General features: G+C 37.7%; 2 protein-coding genes across 3 annotated transcripts; one reads left to right on the forward strand and one right to left on the reverse strand.

Moving 5' to 3' along the window:
• Positions 1-8066: 8066 nt before the first annotated feature.
• Positions 8067-10638, forward strand: LOC129722262 (4'-phosphopantetheine phosphatase). 2 transcript variants are annotated; one of them, XM_055675582.1, is made up of 6 exons: positions 8067-8166; positions 8332-9114; positions 9332-9537; positions 9856-9998; positions 10058-10346; positions 10408-10638. In XM_055675582.1, the coding sequence occupies exons 2-6, from the start codon at positions 8867-8869 to the stop codon at positions 10593-10595; spliced, it is 1074 nt and encodes a 357-aa protein (XP_055531557.1). In that variant the 5' UTR covers positions 8067-8166; positions 8332-8866; the 3' UTR covers positions 10596-10638. The 2 variants fall into 2 exon arrangements, with proteins under 2 accessions (XP_055531557.1, XP_055531558.1); XM_055675583.1 differs by having other exon boundaries at positions 8152-9114.
• A 64-nt stretch (positions 10639-10702) lies between these two features.
• LOC129723430 (iron-sulfur cluster assembly 2 homolog, mitochondrial) lies at positions 10703-11612 on the reverse strand. Its single transcript, XM_055677638.1, has 2 exons — positions 11306-11612; positions 10703-11246 (listed from the first exon to the last, which is right to left on the reverse strand). The coding sequence occupies exons 1-2, from the start codon at positions 11344-11346 to the stop codon at positions 10883-10885; spliced, it is 405 nt and encodes a 134-aa protein (XP_055533613.1). The 5' UTR covers positions 11347-11612; the 3' UTR covers positions 10703-10882.
• Positions 11613-11940: the final 328 nt, after the last annotated feature.

The following is an 11940-nucleotide window of genomic DNA, read 5'->3' on the forward strand; positions in this document are numbered from 1 at the left end:
TGGAGGCCCACTTACGAATCTCGATGAACTCTGCGCGTTTCGGCACGTTCTACTGGTTGCTTTGTGGGCAGCCCCATAGTTGGCGCACACCGGATCGGTGATCTTCATCAGCTGGCAGGCATCGGGGGCGTGTTTGGCCACACTTGATGCAACGGTACGCCATATGGCAATTTTTAGTCCCGTGTCCAAACAGCAGGCAGTTAGAGCATTGGGTGACGTCACGATGCACTAGTTTGTAGCGCTCTCAAGCTACGATGATGTGAAAAAGTGCTCGAATGGACTGCAGGTCCGCCAGGCACGTTGAATTTTTTTCCAGGTTTACCAGATATAACTGATCACGGTACTTCCGAGTTTTGTTGTGACGCGTCATCTTATGGATCTGGATTGGTTTGAGTTCTCTTGCCTTCTGTTCCTCCAACAGGGTGTCAACTTCCATGTCAGGGAGACCGCGGAGAACAACAGGGAGGGGTTTTTCCGCTTCGATATCGTGGGAGAAATATTCTACCTCATGTTTCTGCAGTAACACTTGCACCGCCTTGTAATGATTCAACGACGGAACCATCAGTTTGTATCCCTCAGTGCACATGCGGATGGTGCATTTCAGTCCTTTGTCGATATAAAACACAATTGCTTCACGTAGACCTTCCGGGAAGCCTTTCACATAGAAAGGCGGGATTTTCTCCTTCTTCACTACTTCGGGATCCGTGGTGTTTTCCAGGACAGCGAATCTGTTGTTGGCCAAAAGCTTTTTAGCCGCAGGATCAGGCGTATTGTCAGGCCGAGACCGTTTCCCCGAACTGGAACTGGTTTTTGATTTACCCATATCAGGGTTCACCGTGGCGTCGGTTTCCAACGCGAACACAGAAACTTACGAACGAACGTACAAAGCGAATGGACCGGAAACAAACTACTGTACTGTAGAGATGGTCGGGTTTCGGGTTTTCAAACCCGAAACTCGAGCCCGACCCGTACCTGACGGGTTCGGGTCGGGTTCGGGTTTGAAAATTTTTGAAAGTGTCGGGTACGGGTCGGGTTCGGGTTTTGTGAAAAAAATCTTTTCGGGGTCGGGTCGGGTTCGGGTTTGAAAATGTCGGGTTCAGGTCGGGTTAGGGGAAGGAAACCCGAATCCCGACTATGAAATCTCGGGTTCGGGTCGGGTTCGGGTTTCAAAAAAATAAAATTTTCGGGTTCGGGTCGGGTTCGGGTTTGAACGAAAAAAAAGTTTCGGGTTCGGGTCGGGCTCTGGTTTCTACCGAAAAAAAATTCGGGTTCGGGTCGGGTACGGGTTTGAAAAACATCAAACTCGACCATCTCTACTGTACTGCCCAACAAGCTAGCAGAGAATGAGCGGCTTCGGCTGGAATAGGCTCTTATATAGGCCAATTAACATGTTTTAAATTGCAAGGTACATGATTCTGTCGACCGTGCTTGGGAAGCAATCATATAACGACCAATCAGAGGTCGAATTTTTCGTTTTGTACAAGGCTTGACTATTTTCAATAGTACAATAGTGTGAATAATAAAATTACAATTATCTACTTTTGAGAAGAATCTTAAGAGATTTTCCAATATATTGCTGCAAGAACGAAGGAAATCCATCGAATACTAACTGATTTATTAGTATTTGAAACTGGACATATTTTTCACTTTTCTCGGTTTAAGATTTTCATTTCACATCCCTATGTAGCCGAACTTCCTTAGAGAAGTATCAAAGATAACTAGAGCAAGATACCTAACATCCATATTTTTCATACATTTTAAATACGACCGATTTTCGACGGTTAGTGCTGTCATCTGATGACTTAAATTCTTATAAAATTGTCACTATGAGCAAAGCCGATTCATCGTGCATAGTCCGTCATCGATCGTTGAGCTGTTCAAGTTTGTATATGAAAAGGGTGTAGCAGTTTGGTCAGCTCGACGCTTAAGATAACATGCAGATCAAAGATATTGTAATTTTTTGCACTTAATGCTATTGCCATATTTTTTGCGCTTCAAATTACAAAAGACAAGTATTAAATTGACTGTCAGAGTGGGAGTTTATATTGAGGGGTTATATTTATTTTCAGGTCCCATTCTACCAACACTTAAAGTTTCATATGTCGCAAGCCAGGTTTCAACACCATTGTGCATATGGTCAGGGGCACCCGATTTTTGTTTTATTAACCTCGGCAAGAGTGGAAAACTTGAGTGTAGAGCGTGCTCATAGCGGTTATCAGGTAGTTCTGATGGTACGCTCAATTTTGAATGATGCGACGATTATTCTTGATTCTTCCGAATAGTTTCATGTTTGAGAACTAAACATTCGTACACATTATTAACATTTTTCGGATGGCAGCACCGTACAGTCGTCTACATGGATACTTGAAAATTGTTTCACCTTTCAGCACTCATGTCTTGGCCTTGTCGTCAGTTGATGTTGACGTTAAGTGTACATCATATTAACAGTGTATAAATTAGTTCGACTTTTGCTCACGCGCAGCGACAATCATGTCCGATGAATTCTGAAAGAGTTAGGTATCTTGTTCTTGTCATCTTTGTAAGTTTTCCGAGATTTCTCGAGTTTTGATAACCAAGCGCACCAATTCTATAATATTTCAAATCGATCAAGTCAATGACCAAAAACCAGAACAAACAGACGAAATGATGCCAAATATGTTGGTTACACGATGTTCGACAGATAGATCCCCCCTGGTTATGAAAAAAAGCAAAGCAAAGCCTTGGTACTACATTCCGATTCGGAATTCGACCTTCTGTTTATTTATACTCAGACTTCGCAGCCGACTGTTTAGTGTACAGGACAATTGCGGGGCTAGCGCTACGATCCTACTGACACTAACAGTCTCTCCCGAGCCGAGACTCGAACCTACGACGACTGGCTTGTTAGGCCAGCATCGCACCTTGAGACCATCTGGGAGATGATCCCCCCTGGTTCTATCGTTGCAAAAAAACAGCGACTCCATAATCTGTCAAGCCTGTATTACACTTTTGACCAATCGTCAAATATTTGGCACTTTTTGACAGATAAAAATTTGGTCAAAGATAATTGTTTGTCACTCTCCAATTTTAACATGGGTCAAACACGGGCAAACAACAACCATGATGTCAAATAAATTTGACCATTATGTAAGAAGGTCAAATATTTGACCATTAGACAAAGAGTGTACTACAGGCTTAAAGGCTCTAATACACTCTTTGACCAAGCGTCAAATATTTGTCACTTTTTGACAGATAAAAATTTGGTCAAAGATAATTGTTTGTCACTCTCCAATTTTAACATGGGGAAAACACGGGCAAACAACAACAATGATGTCAAATAAATTTGACCATTATGTCACAAGGTCAAATGTTTGACCATAGAGCTTTCTGACAGCTCAGTAACGCACACTAAACTCGGATTGTTTGCCTCATAAATGACTCTTGCTTAATTCTACCTGGGTTAAGCAAATCGAAAAATATAGTCTTTTTTGAGTTACTCGGTACTGGAAATCAAATATTCATTTTGTAAGATACTATCCGTAAACAAATCACACAATCTGCGCAGGAATAAATTAAGTTTCGAATCAGTGGAAGAAAATGAAAATTTCGCAACCAATGCAGGCATTTTGACAGCACATTGTTGGCCTCATTTTCAATCTGACTTACACGGTGTAAAGCGCACCAATACATGCACGATTGGAGAGGTCTATTAGACAAAGAGTGTAATACAGGCTTAAGCATTTTCATGCGTCTGGCAGCTTTGACTATAATCCAGTGCTGCCATCACTAAAGTAGTTTAAGTCGCAAGTTGCAGAAAGTAGAGTGCCTGTAAATATATAGAGTGGCGACACTGTCAAAATTGGAATAAAAATTATCTGTCAGTGTCATTCCAATGGGACACCGCCGCTAATTTTTGCTAATATTATGCATTAAGTTGAAAATTGGAGTTGTCGACTAGCGACATTCGATTTTTCTCTCATACCGTACATTATACCTAACGTCGGAAGTAATGCACTGTATAGCAAATCAGATGCGCTATACAGCGCACTACTTCCGACGTTAAGTATAATGTAAGGTATGAGAGAAAAATCGAATGTCGCTAGTCGACAACTCCAATTTTCAACTTAATGCATAATAAATCACACCAGTGAGCGCGACTGTTTGTGTATTGCCATCAATTAAAAATTGTTGAAACTATCTATTTTTTCATTCACACTAGAACTAGATGTCGTTGCTTGGCTAAGAGTATTGAAGCGGTTCATCGTCAGACGGAAATGTTAAAACTTGATAGCAAAAAGCCAGAACAAAATTTTATTGTTTCCATTTGAGCCCTTAAAAATTCAAAACTTATCGGAAGTCAATTACTGGTGACTCCGCTTATCGTATTGCATTTTAAATTTGTATGAAGATATCTAAGAGGTAACTTGCTTTTTGAAACCTTGAACCACCTTAATGAGTATTGTGCGCATCTTCTTTCAACCACACGGCTCTCGCCCTAATTTTGATCTGTTGTCAAAATCAACACAACGGGCTCATGGACGAATGGTAGTAAGACTCAATGGAGTTATATAGGAAAAACATCTGTTTTGATAAAAATAGATTGCGTTTAGTGAAAGTAAGTACCAGAAAGATAGAATAAAATGTATAGAAGACATTTGATAGCTGTACTCTCGGTCAATGAGCAAAATACTCGGAGAAATTTCGATTTTACTACCACTGAAAAAGCGCCATCTCTTGCCATTGAACATGTTTTCGGGTGTCCTATATAGCAAACAACCTAATCAACACGTGTGGGGAAAAGAGAAAGGATGTTCAGTGTTACCAGTGTTACCAGCGTTACTTTGGATGACACGGCGCCACTCTAATTATAGATTGGCACTCTAGAAGAAAGATGTCGTTAGCATTCCAAACGAGTAAGATTTTGAAATCTTACACACGATTTCTGGAGTTTTTAGTTCTAGCACAGATAACAGACATCCAAGCTAATTTTGCTTCATGTGTAAAAAGACGCAACGGTTTTTTAGCATGTCGCAATACGCAGTATGGTGGCGCTAAGAACACTTAGTGGTCAATGATTCGAAAAAAATCGATAGTTTTCCAGCTCTTATCGATATTATTGCAATAAGAAGCGTTGCCGTTTTTCAATGTATAAATTTTGAGCAGTCGTAATTTGTACATAATCGACAATTTTATTCAATCCCAGTTTATATTTGCGATAAATTTGTTTGTTTTAGTGTTAATATGAAAAAAAAAATACACAAACCTCATAAAAACAATGTAATATCGTTGCAAAAACAGTCGACTCTAATATTTGTGAGAATTTTCATGCGTCTGGCAGCTTTGACTATAATACAGCGCTGCCATCACTAAAGTGATTAAAGTCGTAAGTTGCAGAAAGATGTCGTTAGTATTCCAAACGAGAAAGAATTTGAAATCTTACACACGATTTGTGGAGTTTTTTATTCTAGCTTGGATATCTGTTATCTGTGGTTCTAGCTTGGATATCTGTTATCTGTGCTAACACTTCCAAGTATCTATTTGGGTTCACCATTGAGTTTGTCTAGTTGTTTACATTTGAAGCATTTACTAATACTAAAAAATGCACTCTCAAAAGAGAGGTGCTCTTTTATGCTCGTTGGTTGTACTTCAGCATCAAAACGTTTCAAAGCTATTGCACGCCAAACATGTGAAAAGGGCCCATGTGCCATATGTAAACAAGTCAAAATTTCACAGTTTTCAATGAATACAAGCATTATCTACTTGTACAACTCAGACTGTTTGAATAGAAGTAAATTCTTCTATCAACAAATCTTATTAGTAAGGGCAGATTTCGCTTGTATCAATCAAAAAACGAGAAAATGTGGCTTGTTTACATATGGCAAATGGGCCCTTGAGATTGATGATATTTTTTTTTTGGGCCCCCGAGATTGATGATATTTTTACGGGTTTTGTATGAGGAATACAAAGTGCAATATTTTTTAGTCAGATTTGGTGTATGTACTTCTTAGTTGAACTTGCGGACATGAATTAAAATTTCTATATAATAATATCCTTATTGCTGTTCCCAATTAGAAATATTTGCCTTGGAATTATTCCGCAATATTGGCACATTTGTATTTAAAAACTGCTACATATACGATTTAAGTTTCTAGTTTCATTACATGCATCGATAGTAAATTAAATTTAAATTTTATGTGTATTATTCCAATCAAGCTGAAACCGTTTATGCACTATACGTGTTAACTAAATCAATCTAACCATAAGTATATCTTGTATTTCATTACATATAATAAACTATCTCAATACAGTTTAAATTAATACATCTTCACTGAAACTCTTCAAACTGATTGTTATTAAAAGGAACATCAATATTTCGTTTGCTTATGCGATAATGAATCAAAATTATGTAACGCACTTTCGAAGTGATTGTGCAGTTTTAATAACTATCAACATATCGAATAACATAAAATTAAAAATATTAATCTCTTGAAAAATATTATGTGACAAAGAATAATAAGGGCATCCTTAACAGTGCGCTACTATTTAAGTTGTTATGGCGACTGTGTACAGCGCGGCTATTTTACGCACTCACCCGTTTTCACACCGGTCGTTGCTATCGTCTCTGTTTGACGTTTCATCCAGCATAAACCTTTAGCAGCGCTGTTACCGGGCTGCCAAATTTGAGAGCGCGATGCTTCCCGGAGGCATGGCTACTATTTCTCTAGCGCGTTTAGCAGCGACCGGTACGGTATGAAGTGATGATAGAGCGATGAAAATACCCCCGCGCACTGTTAAGGATGCCCTAAGAACGTTTCTATTTCTTTGATTGTACATCACACTCATCACGCCCTGACACAAGTAAAAGAGATTGTTGAGGCTGTTCGCACCTACGCGAATTCGCATATGCAATCGGGTTGTTTTGCTATATCAGTATTTTATGTCAATCACGATTTAAAACTGCTCGAAATCGCTACAATGACAGTTCGCCCATACACCAACTGTCATTGTAGCGATTTGAAGCGATTTTTATTTTTCATTTAAAAATCGAAGGGCAATGATATAAAATTTAAAAAAATCACGTTATGCTCAAAAAATGGCACTCTTTTACCTGATATATAAAAACTAGAAATCCGTGAGTAGCTAAACAACCCAATTGCCAATTTATTTGTGAAAACAAAAGCAAAAATATTTCCCTCCTTCACTTTCGCAAGTAAAAACCAAACCAGTATCAACAGAGTTGTCAGGGCCAATAATCATACCTTCTACCTCAAAATACTTTGTCCTCAGGTTACGTCTAGCAATACTCAGAGGGAAAAATATGCGAAGAGAATGTTGTGAGCCAAACGAACATGTCAAAATCTGAGCCAAACGAACAAGAAAGATAACACATTGAAAGGTATTGCAATCAGGTACAATAAAGCATATATTTTTCTTTACACGTTTTTCATGTTCTATTGCTAAACAATGAATTGAGAATGCTCCAATCTTGCTGTATCATAGTGATTTTCAACTGGTGGTCCACAAACCTTTTATATGGTCAACAAAATAATGATCAATTATGGTGAAAGTGTATCAAATTAGGCATAAACATAAAATTTTCACGGTTTTTGTGATGCACTTCATTATTCCTCAGGACTTCCACCGTCATTATCAGTTATACGAGTCAAATATTCATTTTGCGCTTTGAGAAGAGATCTGGCGCCTCTGACACGTGAAACCTAGTTGCCAAATTGGCGGTTTTTTTCATCGCTTATCTCTCTCTCTCTCTCTCTCTCTGAGGATCTCTAGCAGTGATACCAAATGTGCAGATTTGTCTGCAAAACGCAGATTTTTGGAGTCCGTGTGCAGATTTTTAGTGATTTGCAGATATTTGAGTTTTTCCACGATTTGCAGATTTCTGTCAGAGTCTCCTCATATTTGCGCAGATTTTCTTAAAATATGTGCAGTTTTTTACAGATTTTTACAGCCCGCGTGAGCGAAATTTTTTCGGATCACGGGTAGATTTTTTTTAGATTTCGAGCACATTTTTTCGGTTTTTCGAGCAGTTGCAGACATTTTTCAAAAACATCTGGCATCTCTGATCTCTAGTTACGTCAGAGATGTTTAAAGACAAATCTACACATTTGGTATCACCAGGGGCCTATAAACGTCAACGTTTTGCCTACCAATCATAAATTCATCACGGCGGTAATATTTCATTTCAAATGCTTACAAAACTTATTTTATTCAATGAAAGTGCACATTGTCCCGAAAACAAATGCTGAGCTTTTGTTTTTTTTCATCTAAGCGACATTTACTCGAGAATAAGTCTACCGACAAAATGGGACGTTTACTCTATTTCACTTGTTTTAGGGCTAACCAACCAAAAAGTGGGTACCAGAAACGCTGGTACCAGAATCAATGAGTGGTAGATGGATAATGTATGGAGTTTGACAGCCACAAGAGCCCCGTGGGTATCACTGAGTTACGTCCAAGTCGATGCGCTACAAATTCGGGTTATTCGCGTTGAAAGAGATTTTGAAGGCTATTCGCACCTACGTGAACACTCATATGTAATTGTCCTTCCTTCTTTATCGCATGCAAAAACCAAACAAATATCAGCAACACCGTCAACGCGAATATATCGACTCTAATATTTATATCGATTATTTGACGTCAAAAGCGATTAATTCTCAGCGATTCAAAATTATGTCGGTATAAAGATCGATTGTTACTATCTTCAATTATTTTGGGTTTTGGCAGCTTTGTATAGGTAGTCAATTTTCTTCAGCCGCATACATCGCGTATTTTTGAAGTTTGGGTGTAGCGTTTGAACTTGTATATCTCTATAATATATTTTAAATTTTCAATAATCGGTCAAGGAACGAAACAGACGAAGTTGAGCATTATGTCTCGGCCTAGGCGATTCAATTTACTTCAAGATTATGACGGCTATAATCCGGATACTTTAAATCTTTTGCAAGATTCCGAGGCGAAAGATTATTGGTTTCAGTGTTTCATCCGCCTTGTTTGGAAATTTGAACAACAAGCAGCTAAAAGTCAGAGCTCTGACCCAACAGCCGTGGATCGAGCAGCACAGTTTCGAAAACATTACTTGGAACAACTTGAGCAACTAAAGGACGATGATCGCAGTTCGTAAGTTCGTGAGTTTGTTGTTTGTATTTTCTCAACGGACTGTTTGACAGATTTACTAATAATTCATTAAACATCTTAAAATTATGTTACTAAAATTATTAAAACTGTTTGCCAATATAAAATACAACCTTCCTATAGGCCATTCAAATAAAAAGAATTGAGTTTTGGTGGTCTTGTGTTCTATGTACTTTGTAAAATAAAAAATTTGTGCTTCCAGGAACCGAGAGCCACTGGCCATCAGAAATTTATTAGAGCTAAACGAAGCATCTTTGAGATTATATGGCTTCGATGATCCGTGGAAAGAACAAAAACGAATCGAAAATGAGGCATCTATTAAAAAGCTAAGTTCACGTCTTCAACGATTGGATGAGCTAGAAGATACGGTTGCTAGATGGACAGAGATAATTAAAGGCGTGTTGGCAGGTAGTTTGTCTGTTTACATATGTCTTATCGTTTTACGTAGTCTTTAGATAACATAAACGAGAAAATAATAATCATCGTAAATTCTGAGATTATACTCGTTTCTCAATGCCCACCGCGGTTTAAATTCTCTTTTTTTCGTAATTGCCTTCTTTGTTCTCGGTAATGTAAACCTAAACACTTTATTGATATATAAAAGCAGTTTTAAAAATCAATGAAAATTATGTTAGGATTTTATAATGATTATCTGAAATTTAATCCAGACTAAAAATTACAAGGACAATTGGAAAACATTGCAATTTTTATAATCATTGATTTTAGGTAACATGTTTGATTGGGGAGCACAAGCAGTTTCCCAAATACTTGAAAGCGACAAAAATTTTGGTTTGGAAGAAGCCTTGCAACGCATACAACAACGCCCATGGTTAATTGATTGCCTCGATCAATGGCTAGATAGACTACAGGTATGATGTTCCTTATAATTTTCTTAACAATAAAGTTTTCGTTAATGATTCAATTGTAGGGCCCTGCACACAAGTGTGTCACCATTTTTACAGATAATTCAGGAATTGATATAGTACTTGGAATAATGCCGCTGGCTAGAGAACTTTTATTACGACACACCAAGGTGCTACTCTGTGCTAATATTAAACCAGCACTAAATGATATTACATTCGACGAACTAAAGGAAGTTGTAAGCAAGTGTTGCGCGGAATGTAAAGTTATTCGTGATGCTTATGAAACTGGTATGCTGAAAATCTTAGGAAATGAACAAAATGGACCATGTCTGGACTTTCGTCTTATTACACATGGTATGTAGTGATATTTTTGGTAAACTACAATTTTTACATAGAATCTTGTTTGTCATTACAGAATTGTGCGGTGCAATACTGGAAAGTGATTTATTAATTATAGTTGGAATGGCCAGAGCACTTCACACTAACTTAAACGCCAAGTTTACATGTGAAACTCTGAAACTTGCAGTTGTTAAAAATGAATGGCTGGCAAAACGACTTGGAGGAAATACATTTTCCGTTATTTGTAAATATGAAAACGTTTGATAGATATTATTTGTAATATAATAAAACATAAATAATTTGATAGAAAAGAAAAAAAGTTTTTTTTTATATTTAATTAGTCCACAGCGTTTAAAACAAAACAAGGAAGGTAATTTTTAAAAATATATTTATATATTAACTTGAAAAGCTTTGCAATACTTTTCTTCAACTGCATACAATTTCTACATAATTAACTATTTATTTGAACGACATATATATATAAAGATATAGAGGATCGATTGATCATGCAAGTTTTCAATCGTTTAAATAAACTGCAGTTCTAGTTCTCTTTATTCGAGTTTTATCGAGAATGATGCACCACATGAGCACCCTTTTTCTGCCTTTGGGTTCCCAATGATTCTGAAGCCTGATCGAATCAACTCCGTGTGAAAATCTATCGTCGATCCATCGACATATTGTAGTGATGTTCTGTCGATTACCACACGCGCAATATTTCCTCCATAAACAAGATCATCTGATTCAAGATTGTTATCGATATGAAACTTGTATTGAAATCCAGAACAACCTCCGCCTTCAATAACAATCCTTAAAAATGAGTTCTTATCACAAATTTCCATCAAACGTTTGACGCAAGATTCGCTCAGTTTCAGCCCATTTTGAGTCGTTGAGAATTGCAACGTTCTAGAAAGTTGACTAGAAAAAGACTATTATTAACACTGTTTTTTGATTTAAACTATATATATTGTATATACCGTATTTTATTCAGATACACACAACGTAACGCGAAAGCCATTCAAAGATTGTAAACAATGATGTGTTAAATTAACAAGCAGTGGCAACAGTACCGTAATTCGCTTAGGTTCGAACCGGCTTTTTGGTTACAGAATTACGTAAACAATTCGCGTTGACGGTGTTGCTGATATTTGTTTGGTTTTTGCATGCGAAAAAGAAGGAAGGAAATATTTTTGCTTTTGTCTCCACGCACATTTTGACAATTGCATATGAGAGTTCACGTAGGTGCGAACAGCCTTCGAAATCTCTTTCAACGCGAATAACCCGAATAATGTTTTGAAGTGTTTATCCGTGTTAACACCGTCAACGCGAATACCCCTGCCGTCAAGAAATCATGACACACACGCTCGTTTAATTTTACTCTAAATTGAGTAGAAAGTACTCATTTTTGTATTTTGATTTAAAATGTCAAAAAATGAGTAACATTGATTAACGAAACTGAGTAACTTTCACCTACAACATCATATCAAGAAGACTGGGAACTCTGCCTGGGATTGGGCGACAATTTTGGCGGTGCAGTCTGTTGAGTAAAAGTGGAACTGACGCATGCTAGTCTGTGTGCTGGCAATTCGAGCGCAAGCCGAACGCACAGACT

This window comes from Wyeomyia smithii, chromosome 2 (assembly GCF_029784165.1).
Source record: "Wyeomyia smithii strain HCP4-BCI-WySm-NY-G18 chromosome 2, ASM2978416v1, whole genome shotgun sequence".
In the NCBI taxonomy this organism is placed as follows: Eukaryota; Metazoa; Arthropoda; class Insecta; order Diptera; family Culicidae; genus Wyeomyia; species Wyeomyia smithii.

What these genes read in the sequence shown, in the direction of transcription:
- LOC129722262 (XM_055675582.1), top strand. Translation starts at nt 8,867, where the DNA reads ATGTCTCGGCCTAGGCGATTCAATTTACTTCAAGATTATGACGGCTAT. An exon ending in AAGGACGATGATCGCAGTTC is followed by an intron (nt 9,115 to 9,331) that starts GTAAGTTCGTGA and finishes TTGTGCTTCCAG; the next exon opens with GAACCGAGAGCCACTGGCCA. An exon ending in CTTTCGTCTTATTACACATG is followed by an intron (nt 10,347 to 10,407) that starts GTATGTAGTGAT and finishes TTGTCATTACAG; the next exon opens with AATTGTGCGGTGCAATACTG.
- LOC129723430 (XM_055677638.1), bottom strand. Translation starts at nt 11,346, where the DNA reads ATGGCTTTCGCGTTACGTTGTGTGTATCTGAATAAAATACG. An exon ending in GTGTATCTGAATAAAATACG is followed by an intron (nt 11,247 to 11,305) that starts GTATATACAATA and finishes GTCTTTTTCTAG; the next exon opens with TCAACTTTCTAGAACGTTGC.